The sequence below is a fragment of the Athene noctua genome, chromosome 24, assembly GCF_965140245.1.
Source record: "Athene noctua chromosome 24, bAthNoc1.hap1.1, whole genome shotgun sequence".
Lineage (NCBI taxonomy): Eukaryota > Metazoa > Chordata > Aves > Strigiformes > Strigidae > Athene > Athene noctua.
Window position 1 is genome coordinate 1440345 of NC_134060.1, and position 13941 is coordinate 1454285.

At 63.2% G+C, this 13941-nt stretch overlaps 1 protein-coding gene across 1 annotated transcript; it reads left to right on the forward strand.

Moving 5' to 3' along the window:
• Window positions 1-6559: 6559 nt before the first annotated feature.
• C24H1orf216 (chromosome 24 C1orf216 homolog) lies at window positions 6560-11234 on the forward strand. The gene is made up of 2 exons (XM_074926285.1): window positions 6560-6666; window positions 7952-11234. Exon 2 carries the CDS (start codon window positions 7968-7970, stop codon window positions 8808-8810), a length of 843 nt encoding a protein of 280 aa, XP_074782386.1. The 5' UTR covers window positions 6560-6666; window positions 7952-7967; the 3' UTR covers window positions 8811-11234.
• Window positions 11235-13941: the final 2707 nt, after the last annotated feature.

Consider the following 13941-nt stretch of genomic DNA (forward strand, 5'->3'; position numbering starts at 1 on the left):
GCCCCGGCCCCGGCCCTGCGCCGCCGAGCCATCCACATCACTGCGGGGTTTTGTTTTCCCTCTGGTTTGGCTCCCGTCTGGATTTTTCAAAGGCTCCGGAGCAGCGAGTGCCCTTCCTCCCCCGTCCGGCGCACATTGTTCAAATTAGTGCCTAAATGAAAGGATATTGTTGGTTCCTGTTCGGAGATAATAACCTCGGTAGCGGAGGGAATTTCACCCATGCAGAGAGAATTTGCCGGGCTGTGTCCGCCAGGAGAGCCCCTCGCCAGGGTCCGTCTCGCTGGGACGATGGCGGATGGGAACAGACCCGCCAGGAAGCAGGGGTTTATCTTAGCTTGCTGCTCTAATTGCTGAAAACTCTGCTGCCCGACCCCAAAAACGTGTCACCGCTCCCCGTCCGGTCCCGGGGCACCTGCGGCACGGCAGCGCCCGCCCGCCGCCGGGATTGACACCGAGAAGCTGCCCCGCGCCCGCGGGACTGCGGCTTCCCCTCTCGCTTCCCATCCCTCTGCCTTCCCTCACAGCTCAGGGGAGCTGAAACCCCCTCACCCCGCCGTGGAAAAGGGAGAAAGTGGAAAGTGGGAGGAAAATGAACCCAACCCTGGAACTCCAGTGTTTCTGTTGTTATTGAAGAGGATTTCAAGCTTAAGGAAAAACGTCTTTTTTGGTTCAAAAGGCACCTTCTGCCACATAAAAGACTTTTCTGCTGGGGGAACCCAGTTGGCACCAGCACACACCGAGTGACACGAGGGGCCGGTGGCACCAGGGGGTGGGACAAGCCCCCGCAGGACCCCGCTCCCACTGCGGCCGTGCCGGGCAGCCCGACACCCTGCGCGCCGAGCCCGCGCCCACCTGGCTGCAACGTGGACACTCCTTTAATTGTACACTCCGAATTTTAATTTTTTTTCAGCCAGTTTTTCTCTGATTGAATTTTAACAGATGTTATGACTTGTGATAGGTGAAGGGGAAGCTGAGAAAAAGAAAAAAAATCAAACCCACAACCGAAGTGTTTTTTGATTAGAGCTTGTTCAAAGTTCTTCAGTGGAGCCGTTTCCACATCAGAAAATTCTGACTATGTGCAATCAAACATTTAATTTCCACAAACGCAATATAAGACGGTTCCTCCAGGTTAGAATCTGTTACAGTTATTAATCAAAGCAGGTCAGCTGAAATGAAACCTTTTATTGAATATTGTGACAAAGGGATAAATTAAAGCATTTACGGAATGTATCAGATTTGTGTCCAAGACTGAAATTTCAAAATCCTGAAGTTTTCTGTGTTATGAGGTCCAAATGTGGAGCCTTTCTGTTTCAGGACAAGTGTGCAGCAGTTGGGGGGGTGCAGGGAGATGCTGCCGCGGCCGTTTCACCGGCAGGGAGAGAAGGGATGGTCCCATCGCTGGGCCTGGCTTGGGCTGAGCCTGGCTTGGGCTGGGCCTGGCTTGGGCAGGAGACAGCCCAGGGACACGTGGAGCTCGGGCCCGAGGGTCTCGTCCAGCTGCAGGTGGAGAGATTTCACGCAGCGCCGCTGCCCTGGCGCAGCCGATGGACAGAGATCAAAGGAAAGAACAGACGCTTCAGCACGATTTTCATCCCCAAATCCTCGCAGACAGACAAATCCATCCGCGGAGTGAACTTTGGTTGTCGCCAGGCCCGGAGAGCCCCTGGGCTGGGGATGCTGAGGGAGGGGACACGGAGGGACGAAGCCACCCAGAGCCACCGGCCGAGGCAGCCAGTGCCCGTGTCCCCCCCTCTCCATTTCCCAAACAATTTCCTAATCAGACCTTTCTGTCTGGAGTTTATTAGCGATTCACAGGCCAAGAGGAAATGGGGATTCTTTGGGTCCTGGTCTGACGAAGGGCTGGAGCTGTGTCAATATTCCCCTTTCGGAGCTCAGCAGCAGAGAAACCCCCGCGGAAAGGGCTGCGAGGCGCAGCCCCCCGCTCCGGGCGGGGCGCATCTGCGCTGGGGCTCAGGGGAGCCGAGAGGGCGGCGGCTTCTCCCCAGCTCATCCCTCCGGCGGGGGGGTCACACCACGGCCCCTTCCTCCTCCTCCTCCTCCTCCTCTCCCCGCTGTCCCGACGCATCCCAAGGGCTGATCCTCGGGGCTGGGAGCTGCCGGGGGGGAGCAGGCTCTGACCCCCCCAGTCCCGTGGAAACGGTTTGGCCTCCGCGGGATTCCCGGCTCCTCTGAAATCCAATCTGGCTGCGGATTCCTGGCATTTTTCGCCAAATACAGCGCATCTGGCACTGCCTTTGATTCTGATTGAAATATCAGTTGTGTTACAGGTAGATGGCAGCAGCAGGGACCGGCCCGGGGGCTGGGGCGCGGGGCGAGCCCGATCCAGCCCCCTCTGCCCCCTTCCCCTGGTTTTGAGTGAGAAAAAACCCCCCCGGGAAATGCAGGCGATGGGGTGCTGCGTGTGGGCAGGGCAGGGATGGGGCCGGGGATGGGACAATGGGGACGGGGATGGGGACAATGGGGACGGGGATGGGCTGGGGCCGGAGCAGGGCTGGGCCCGGGCTGGCAGCGATGCCCCGCTCCTGCTCCCCCCCTCGGCGCCGGGGGCTCTGCCGGCCCCTCCCCGGAGAGGAGCACCAGCACTGGACACCCTGGGGTTGCTTTTCTTTCCCTCAGCCTACAAAAACGACCAGAATCTACAAAAATAAGAGCCTTGTTTTTAAATATTGTGAGGCCAAGAGGACAAACCCTCTATAGCATCCTCCCCCCCCCTCCATCGCAGGACCCGCCGGCGCTCCTGACATCAGGTTTTCCAGCCCCAACTCTGCCATCACGGGGCAGCACGATGGTCCCAGTGGCTCCCCAGTGGCTCCTGCTCCCACTGGGAACGTCGGACCCGCGGCCTCGGCCGTGCAAAGCCCCTCGTGGCCGGGGATGTGCCACGGCCACGCAGCCGGGAGCCACGGTGGCCACGTCTCTGCCCGGCTGACCCGACGCTCGGCCCCGGTTCCTGCCGGTTACGGGGAGATCTGCTCCCACCCGGCCACCGGCCCCCCCGGGACCCCCCCGCCGCCCCCTCCCTCGTATTTACCCGAATGTGTTTACAATTACACCGAATGCCGATGCCGAGCCGCCGGTGGCCGCCGCAGCCGGGCCGAGTCAGCAGCGGGGCAGCGCGGGGTTGGAGGTCAGCGCGCTGTTTACTTTAATTTCTCTGAGAGCTTTTTGGGAGATTTCCCTCCTCCGTTATTAAACTCAGATGAGCCGCTGGGGAGGTTAGGTCGCATGTGGTTCAGGGCACTTTTTTCTTTTGTAATTCTTTTTCCCTTTTTTTTGGGTAATGTTTCACCCTTAACTCTTTCGGGACGGGTTCCCCATCTCAGCACCGGGGACCCCGGCAGTAGGACGGTGGCTCCCTGGGTGACCTCTGTCCCGGCTGGGCTGGTGCCCAGGGGCTCTTGGCCACAAAGGCGTCGCTGCTCAGGCCCAGCGTCGCGGCGTGGCTGAGCACGACCCCCCCACGGCCACCACCCGCGCAAGGGGCCCTGCCCAGCTCCCAGCACCCACAGCCAGGCCGCTGCCCCGTGCAGGACCGGGCGGGAGATGGGAACTGATGGGAGCCCGGGCAGGGGAAGAATGTGGAAATCTCCCAAAAAATATGTTTCATTTCCTCCTAGCGCTGCAGCTGCCAGCCCACATGTCTCCCCCCGCGCGCCAGTGCTCGCTTGGTCTCCCGGCCTGAGCGCTGCTGTGCACAGACTGAGTGTGCAGTGGGTGTGCACAGACTGAGTGTGCAGTGAGCGTGCAGTGGGTGTGCACAGACTGATCGTGCAGTGGGTGTGCGTTGCACGCGCACACTGGGCAGAGGGGCTGCAGGCAGGACCTGGGGAGCAGCAGCGCCGGCACTCGGCGCCCCCCAGCTCCCCGCAGGCCCGTGGGGTCCCTGCCCTCGGCGCAGCCCCTGCCTGAGGCCGAAGGCCCCTTCCCCTCCCTGCGCCATCCCAGTCCCGAGGCTGGATGCGGCCGCGCACGGGGCCGTCCCCCCCGCGGGTGCTGCACCCCAAACCCACCCCGCGCCGGGCAGGACTCACTCCGCGGTGCCTCCTCCCTGGCCGACGGCACGCGGGCCCGGGGCTGAGCGCGAGGGCTCCTTCTGGGACCAATTTTGTTCAAAGCCCGTGGCACGTTGCATCGGTTAACGGGACGCACGGCAGATGAGAAGCAGACGGGGCCTGCCCTGCGCACGGGGCGAGGGCGGGAGCGCGGGGACCCGGGCGCTGGCTCGGGAGGGTGATTTCCACCACGGCCAGGGCCGAGCTCCCGTCGCCGGCGTTTCCCCGCCGTGTCTCTGCCGGTGCAAGGTCCCAGCGGCCGTGGGAGACCCCCGGGTACACGAGGGGCCCCGCAGCCGGGACAGACGCTGAGCCCAGGGCAAGGGTGCTGCACCCAGGGTGCAGGGACCTGCTTTGGAGGAAAAACCTGGTGCTGGTGCCTTCTGGAGCGGCTCTGGGGGGTCACCCCAGCACCCTCTCCCCTCCGCGCCCCGAGCTGCGCTGTGCTTATCTCTCCCAGGACGCCCAGCTCTGGAACCCCAGCGCATCAGGTCCTGTGCTCAGTCTTCCTAAATGTTTTTTAATTTCCTGGAGGAAGAGCTTTTAATTTATTTCTGGAACAAAGTGGGGGAAGGGGAAGACAACTCTGAAATCCATCACTAAGCCCCCTCCACTTCCAAACCTTCTCTTTCCCACTGCCCCCAAAAGGGTCCCCCCCCGCGTGTCCCCATGTCCCTGCTCTCCCGTGACCCGAGCTGGGGGTCCCCACAGCCGTCCCCGCTGGCAGCATCCTTGGGGCGAGGGGCAGCTGGGGCTGAGGGGACGGCTGGCTCGCAGGGGAACGGAGCTGTTTTCATTGCAAGCAGCAAATCCCTCCGGTCTCCATCAGATACAGATAATCCCGGGGCTGGGGGTGCGGGGCTGAACCCGAGCTGCACCCCTGCAAACGCTGCTCCCGGGTCCCTCCACGAACCCAGCACTGACCTGGCTCCCGCCGCGGCTGGCGTGTGGGGGAGGCACCCCCAAACATGGGGGGTTCCCACCAGCACCCGTGGAGCCGGAGCCAGCGCCGCAGGTTTGCAGCAGGCTCCAGCACGGCCGCACCCACCGGCCCTACGGGAATTCCTGGCGCGGGGACCAGTAAAGCCCAGAGTGAGGAACAAACCCCGCTCCTGCCCCACGAGCCAAACTTCAGCTGAGCTGGTGCTTTTCTTTTGCTTGTTGAAGTCTAAACCAGTGATGGAAAAGGCCTGTTTCGATGTGCCTCCTCTCAGTGACCCGGAGGAGAACGTCCCCGAACGGACGAAACTTTCCTCCTTGCTCTCAGTGACAAATATTTCGCTTTGCTTTGAGTTCAGGCCCCGAACGGGAGCGAAACACAAACCAGCACTAAGAAGCAAAGGCTCAGCTCAGGGCAGAGCAGAGCCGAGCCCATTGTTTACCCAAACTCTTTTTGTTTTCCTGCCCATTCACAGACGCGTCTGAGTCGGTTTCTGCCTTTCCTGTGTGACGGGAAGGTTTTGTTTCTTTAATCTCAGGCTTTCCTAGGAGGAGGGCTGCAGCCCAAGTGCCCCAGTTACAGCTCTCAGTCCTACCTCACCTTGATCTCTCCCCGATGGAGGTGTCGAAGCCTTTGGGGCTGAAGAAGCCCGGCGCAGAGGCTGCCTGAGGGATGTCAGGCAGATGGGAACTTAAAAGAACTTATTTATCACTTACAGGCGTTATCCCACCGCTCTGAAACCGTGCAATGTCATGGGGGAACATCTGCTCTCGGTGCTTCTCCCCGCGTCCCACCTCCAACAGTCCAGGGCATCCGAGGGGATCGTTGTCCACCCCGAAAGCACCTTCATCCCCTCCCTCCTCCTCCTCGGGGCGGGTGGGATGTCCTGAGCCCTCAGCTTTGGGCAGGGTGCTCTGGCCACGTCCACCCCGACAATACCCCGGGATGCTGCTGGAGGCCACGTCGGGTGGACCCACAGGAGACGAAGCCGTCCCCGTGCGGGGCAGCTCTGTGGGTACCGGGGGGTCTGCGGCACCCCGGCTGCCCCCCCCCGGCTCCCAGCCCCAGGCCACCAGCCTCGCCGCTGAGCGGTGCGTCTCCGCCACCCGACCCCCCAACACACCCCACAAAAGCCTCTTTATGTCCCCAAACACTCGTGGTGCTTCATGTGACCCCCCCGGGCCGGCCCAGCGCTCGTGGGAGCCATTTGATGTTGTCGAGCCTTTTCCTTTCCCACGGCGCAGACACCCCGGCTCTGGGGGGGGCGGAATAAAAGCCCCATTGAGAGCGCGGGTCCCGCTGCCCCCCCCCGGCCCCGCGGGGACCCACCGAGGCTCACGGGACATCCCGGTGTCCTGCCCGTGGGTGCACCCACAGCGCCCTGCCCCACGCACGGCCCCGCTCCCACCCCGGCCGGGGCGGGGGGGGGGCTCCCACCCGTCCCCCTGGGCGGGCAGACACGGGTGCGAATCTTCCCCTTTGCCCCCCCGGCAGACACGGGGGAATCTCGCGTGGGATGCTGAGGCTGCGCACGGGCGATGCGCGCACGCAGGCGCGGCGCCGGGCCCGGGGGGGCCCTCGGAAGTGCGGCCGTGACACCTCCCACGGGGGGCCGCTTCCGCTCCCACCCGCGGCGGCGGGGCCGGGGCCGCGGTGAGTGTTCGCTGCCGGGGCCGGGGGTGGGGAGCGGGGCGGGCTCGGGGGTCGCAGCCCCCCCCCTTTTCCCGGTGCCGCCTTCCCTCCCCCCCCCCCCAACCCTGCGCGGGTTCCCGGCGCAATGCGGCTGCGGGCGGGGGGGGGAACCTTCCCCTCCTCCCCCCCGCCCCCCCTCCCGGTGCCCCCGGGGGGGGGTTGTGCAGGTGCAGGGGTGCCCCACGGCTCCCCCCACCCCGGGGGCTGCGCCCCGCATCCTCCCACGGGGCCGCCCTGCCCCACGCGGGGGGTGTCGCGGTTCCAGGGGGGGGTCACCCCGTCCTGGGCAGCACAGACGGCGGGGGGGGGCTGGTGTCAGCGTGCGGGGGCTGCGGTGCGTGGTTTGGGGGGGGGGAGCCAGGCCTTGGGGTGCCCCCCGGCCCCGCGCGGGCTCACCCTCCGCGGCCGGTGCCATCCTTGCCCTTAGAAGCAGCGTTTTGGGGTCCGAGCGCGGCTGCCCCGGGCGTCGACCCGCCGTGGGGCACAACCGGCCGCGGGGCGCGGGGCCGTGGGACCCGGGTTGCCCCACGCCACGGCGCGTCGTCAGGCTGCGGGCTGGCACCACGCCGCTGCCACCGCCCCGCGCCCCGAGCCGGGCGTGCTGCACCCCAACACCTCCTGGGTGAAACCGGGACGCTCGATGGGTGTTTCCGTCCCGGGATTCCCGAGCTGGGAGAGAGGCTGGGAGATGGGCAAGAAACGCTGGGACAGCTGTCTGCCCCCAGTCCCGCAGAGGGCCGCGGCCCAGTGGGGTTACTGGTTTGGGCACTGGTGGAGACAAGACCCAACCCACAGCCCAAGCTGGGTGAGATGACAGTTTGTGCGGAGCAGGCAGCCCCACCTGCTTCCAAAAATTTTATTGCTGTGAGAAGAGCAGCTCCTTCCAAGCAAGCCTCCACCAGCGCTGGATTAATTGCAGCTGCCAGAGGCAGAGACGGAGCCGAGCTGGGTGCCCGCGGCCCGCGAGCCCCCGCCGTCACCTGGGAGAAGCCACAGAAACGTGGTTTTGGGCTGGAGCTCACAGGGAGGAGAGATTTGGGGGGGGGGGTGCCTGCCCCGAGCTTCAAGTCGCCCCTGGACGGACGCGCTGAGGGCAGCGGCCAAGCGCCGGGACGGGCCGAGCCGTGGGTTCGGTCGCTTTACCGAGGGGCAGATACGTGAGGGGATGTTTTATCTCGCTGCGGCTGGTGGGAGTTGTGGCCGTGCCAGCCCGCGGGCGCCTTACGGCTCTGCCTCTCTCTTTTAGGCAGCAGAACGCCGAGATGTTCGCCGTCTGCCCGCCCGGTGCCCCGGCGAACGCCCCGTTCCGGCAGGGCCGGGGGGGCCCGGCGCTGGGCACGGCCGTGGCGGGGGCCGGCTGCGGGCCGGACTCCAACTCCAACTTCGTGGGAGAGGCGTGTGACAGCAACGAGAACTGGAGCCGGCCAGCGCCAGGGTCCCCGCCGGGGGAGGGCCCCAGCCGGAGCGAAAACACGGCAAATCCGTCTGATAATCTGCTGTTATTAGTGCAGAGACAGATGGGCCAGGGCCGGCTTAGGGCCGCCGCCCCGAGCCTGGGCACCGCGCGGCCGCGTCTCCCCGAGCCGGGGGTGCGCAGCCCCCCCGAGGGAGCCGAGGTCGGCGGGGCGGGGGGTCACAACCCCGCCGCCGAGGAGCCGGCCGGAGGATGCGGCAAGCCCCCGAGCTCCCCCGCCGAGGACAACGGCTACGCCAGCAGCTCCCTCAGCATCGACAGCCCCGACAGCACCTGCGGGAGCACCTGGGACCCTCCCGCCGCTGCCCCCCTCCCCGGGAGCCCACCCCAGGCCGGTGTGGCTGAGCCCGAGCCGGGGACCCTCTTCCCGGCGCTGGCGGAGGCCGTGCAGCACCTCCAGGACAAGGAGCGCTTCAAGGAGCGGGAGAAGGAGAAGCACCACATCCAGCTGGTGATGTACCGGCGCCTGGCCCTGCTCCGCTGGATCCACGGCCTCCAGCAGAAAGTCGTGGACCAGCAGAACCGGCTGCAGGAGAGTTTCGACACCATCCTGGACAACCGCAAGGAGCTCATCCGCCGCATGCAGCACGGCCCGGCGTGCCCCGCCGGCGCGGCCACCCCCAGCCCCTGAGGTGCCACCGGCGCGGCCGCGGCCCAGCCCTCGTCCTCCCGGCGGGCGCGGGGCTGGCTGGCGGCGCCAACGTGCCATTCGGGTGCCGAGTGCTCGCCGGGCGCCTGGGTGCCCGCCCTGTCCTTCCCATCTCTCCGACGTAGCTGCGAGTCCCCAAAGCATTCATCTCCGTTTTCCCTCTGCACAGGAATTAATTTTCTTCCGCACCGTGTCCCGCCGGTCTGGGGACCGGGTGGCGTCGGGCTGAGCCCTCAGGACCGTGGGGTTCGCTGAGCCTGGGGTGCCGAGGCTCGTCTTCTAAATCTAATTTATGGGCCTTTGTAGGAGCCCGGCTGAGCCACGTGTGTGCCAGGACGGGCCCTGCGGTGACCCCCCTGCGCGGGAGCCGCCTGGCAGCGAGGGCCTCAGGGCAGCGAAGCTGTTAAACATCCCTGGGCAAAGCCCTTCGCACGTGCTCGGGCACCAGCACGGGTTCAGCCCGTCCCCCCCGTCGCACCCACAACCGCGGTTAAACCCTGCTGGTGCCTTGGGTGCGGGCAGGGTGCCCTGAGCTGCTCCTGGGGACTCGCCCCGCTGCTGCGCGGCTTAACGAAGCCCCAGTTCAAGCTTTGCAGATAAGATCTAAACCCATGCAGAGAGATGGAGAGAGAGAGAAAAAACCCAAGTCATTCTGAAAAGTCACTTCAGAATGCTTAAAAATAAAGTGTCAACTGAATCAAATCCAACATTTTATTAATTTTCAATTCAGTATTAGAGAGGAGTTAATTTAGATTTTTCCTCACAGCCAGTGTGTATGTCGGCACATCTGCCTGTCGCGGGAGACGCTTTCACACGGTGCATGATCAGGAAGCTGCTTGCAAACTTGTGTTCTTGGTGTTTATATTAATTTATCACTCGAAAGCAAAGAGGGTATTTTTTTTTTTCTAATCTACATTTTATCCAGTGAGGACTGCATACAGAACACGAAGAACAGTCTTCTTAAATAGAGATTAAAAAGGAGATGCTGTGTTTGTTTGCTGTGTTTTACCAAGTGTTAACGTGACATGTATTCTGTTTAAGTTGCTGATGTGGAAGGAGCGGCAGCGGGGCGGGGTTGCTGCAAGCCGAGGGCTCCCCGTCCTGCCCGGAGTCGCTGCGCAAAGCCAGGCACTAATTTTGTTCCTCGTCTGCAAAAAAAAAGGAGAATGCTGAGAGATTTCAGAGCTGCCACGTGCCCCCAGCCAAACTTCTTCCTGCCGTCGGCGGAGCGGAGCTGGGAGGTGGCCGTGACTTCGCCGGGACCCCGCTTTGGTGCCGGGGTGCACGGTGGGGCGGGCAGAGCCCGGGCAGAGCCCGGCGCCACAAAGAAATAACCACGGCCCAGCCCGGCCGCTGCACCCAGCGCCCTCCCCTCCCGCACCGGGGCTGGTCTTGGCTTCCGACGAGGACGTTTTTGGTGGCGAAGGGTTCCGAGGGAGCCGGCGGAGCCCGGCAGCACCCTGGCGAGGCCGGAGCTGCCTCCCCGCCCTCCTGCTCGCTCCTGTCCGGCGCCTGCTGCCTGTGCCGTACCCCAGACGTGTGCTCGTGGGCATGTCACGCACCTTAATAAAAGCCGTGGAGGTGAAAGAGCCGAGCCCCGGGTGGATTTGTTCCTTCTCAAGCCTGGGAGTGGGTGCCCTGTGCTCACCGACGGGCGCTGGAGCGGGTGCTCAGGGCAGTGTGGGTGAGCAGCAGGTTGGGGGTTCAGCTCTGGGCACCCTCCGGGTGTCCCCGCGTCCCTGGGCACGCACCGGCCGGCGACACGCTGCGCCAACGCCGGCAGTTCATTCATCCTCAATTTAAAAGCCTTTTTGCTTTTAAAAACCCAAGTGGGACGCTCCTCCTGCTTCCCCCCGCCGTGGCCGTGGGGCGGTGGGTGCCGGGGAGCCGGCGCTGGGGTGCAGTGTGGGTGCAGGATTTACCCTCCGGCCCGGGGGGGCCGCTCCGACCTGATGGGGGTGGCAGATAAAAACACCTGAGTGTTGACCCAAAGGTGACTTTGCCTCAGGCCTCGCAGAGATTAACTAGAGATGAAAAACCGAAGCTGTAGCAGGCCTTTGAACCCTCCTTCACCTTTTTTTCTCCCCCCCTCCCCTTCCTGCTGCTCCCTTACAGCCTCAGTCGGTGGGAATTCAGGGATGCAAGAGCCCCTTTCGCAGAGGCAGGGGCTGGGTCAGCAGTTCAGGAGGGGCAGAGTGGCTGCATTTGTGGGTGCCTTTTTCTGTCCTTATACGTGTCCTGCAGCCGGGGCTGCCGCGAGGTTTGTCCCCAGCCCCTGGCGGGTTCCTTAGGACACGCCTGGGCTCGGCTTTAAGGCCGGTTCCCACCTCGGCTCTGCCCGCGGAGCGCACGCTCCGGCAGGTTGAGGGGAACATGAGATCCCCCCGGCCCCGCAGAGACACCGAGCGGTTTTCTGTTTGTCTTGGTTGAGTGCTTTACACAAATAATTATTTCCAAGGTAAATATTGTGAAAATCCGGATTATTTGCTCAAGAAATGAAAGAATAACTGCGGGGGCACATCAAAGTGGCGGATCTGCTCCCCGAGCAGGAGGCTTCCTCCTCGGTTATTGGGAGCCCCGGTGCTTGTGCCCCCAGAGCTGGTTTGAGATGGCCAGTGCTGATTTGCAAAATCAACTTCAGACAGAGGTTTTTTCCATCCCCCAGCTCCGGTGCCCAAATGAGATTTGGGAATTAATTAAAAACCCAACCAACTGCAGGGGGAAAAACAATAAAGACACAAAAAGCTGCAAGGCTGAGCCCGGGCCAGCTTGGGGGGAGCCAGGGCCCCTGGGCACTCACCCCCCGGGAGCCTGTAACCTCCCCCCGGCACCCGGGGCTCGGCTGCTCTGCGGGTGCAGCCCCAGCCCCGCGCAGGATGGGTGCAATGGGCAGGGACCAGCTCGGGGCTGGGGACCACGCTGGGGACATCTCCATCCGCAGGGATTCCCAAGCCTCGGTAAACGAGGGGCTGGGTCCTCAGCCCGCAGATGGGTAACACGGCTCTCGGGGGGGCTCCGAGGGGACACTCCAGCTCCAAAACCCTCCCTCAGTGGGGAGACTGAGCGTGGCCAGCGGGGCCTGGCTCAGGCATCGTGGGGAGCTGGCTCGGGGCTGGGGCGCGCTCGTCATCGCTTCCCCGGCACACGGGGGGAAGCAGCTACGGACCCGGGGGCATGTGAGCTTGAATTTCCATGCGCGGCAGACAGGGGCCTTTGTTTTTAAGGTCTCCTCTGGAAGTTTATTGTTATTATTATATTAAATCCCTGTAACACAGGGCTGGTTTTACTGTACAAAGCAAGATTTGGCAAACGTTGCCTTACTTTGAAAGTTAAAATAATAGCATTAAAAAAAAAAAAAAAATCAAGTCTTTATGAAGCTTTGGAGGGCAATATTTTACCTTGTAATATGAATCCATTCTAATTCTTTCCAGTATTTTGTGGGCTTAAAAAACAGTCTTTAAAAATAAAAGCGAATGATGTGATAACCGATGCCATGAAAGTACAGAAGAAAATTAATCATCTCGAGCCATTAACATCCAGCGATCCAGACTGGGACACACTTAAAGCATCCCGGGATCCCCTGTTCATTGTGTCTCAGACTTCCAGATCTCACAGGTTCGGTTTACAGCAGGAAAAGGGTTTTCCTTTGCCCTTGGCTGGCAGGGTGAGCCCAGCGGGGGCTGCCCCCCTCACCCGGGCAGCACCCAGCGCGGCGGGGGGCTCCGCACCCCCGGGGTCCCGCCACCGCCGTCCCGCCCCGCCAGTCCCCGGTGCACGGAGGAGCGAGGCTGCCCGCAGAGATGGTCTCAGCCCTTATAGGATCCATATGTGCCGCCGTGGCGGGAGCACCTGCTGCTTCCTGGGAGGTCCGGGAGGGTGGCGGGGAGCAGGGGGGCTCTGTCCTCGCTGTGCCCCAGGCAGGGCTTGGCTGTCCCGCCTGTGGGCAACTGAGCCGGGCGGCCAAGAGCCTTTTCCACACAGCCCCTGGCACGGAGCAGCACGGATCCTGCAACCCGCCCCCCAGCCAGCCGGGCAGCATGGATGGGAGAGGCAGTGGGGAAAAAGGGGTTGGGGTCCAGGGCAGGGGTTGGAGGGGACCTGCCTGACGAGCATCACCCCAGGGTGCCCGGCCGGGCGGCCTGGAGCGAGCGCTGAGCACGAGATGCCTTTGCTGCTCCTGCCTCTTAGCAGAGAGATGCTCCTTGCCCAGCCAGGATTGGTTTTCCTGCAGCCCTGGGCAAGTGGCACTGAGCAGTGGGCACCCGGAGGCTGGGCCTGGGGGCTCGTGTGTGGCCCCGAGCCTCGGTGCATCCCTCCTGTTCCAACAGCATCTGCTGGGACAGGCCCCCCCGCTGCCGCCAGACCTGTCCGTGCAGCGGTTGGGGCCTGTCCCAGAGCGGCGCCGAAGCCGTCCCGCAGCCTGTGCCAGCGCTGCCCCGGAGCTGCCGTCCTTCCTCCGTCGGCTCCGTGCTGGTTGAGGTGCTCCTGCACCCCACGAGCCGCCCCGCAGCCACTGCTCCACCTCTGCGAAACCTGAAGAGAGACCCAGCAGCGCGCTGAGCCGCTCCGCGCCGGCCGAGCCCGAGCACCGCTGACACTTCAGCTTTTTGGGGCAACAAGTACCGTGTTCAGGATTCAACCGAAGCCGCTCAGCCCTTTCCCTGCTCCGGTGCGTGGCTGGACCAAGATTCACACCATTTTCCAGGCTATTCTCACTCCCTGCTATACTGTATTTCATTTTAAATGCATTTCACTGGCAGCACTCACCGCCCGCAGCCGCAGCCGGGGCTGAGCCACACGGGGCCCACGCTCCGGCACAGCCCCGGCTGGGCGCCTGGGTCCTCCTTGCCATGGTTTGGACGTTTCTTTTTTTTCTAAAGCTCTTTCCCTCTCGTCCTTTCCAGCAGTGGCGGGATGGGCAAGACCCCGAGTGCTCGGCTCTGCCAGGGTATCTGATGAAAACACAGTCTGAGCCTGCCTTCTTTAATGATTCCCTTTGAAATGTTGTTGCTTCCGCACATCCCCCTTCAGGGTAGAATATTAAGCAAGAGCAACTCGGCTGGAAATTCAGATTGTTTTCGTGTCTGTTTTCATTTACATTTTAATGATAGAG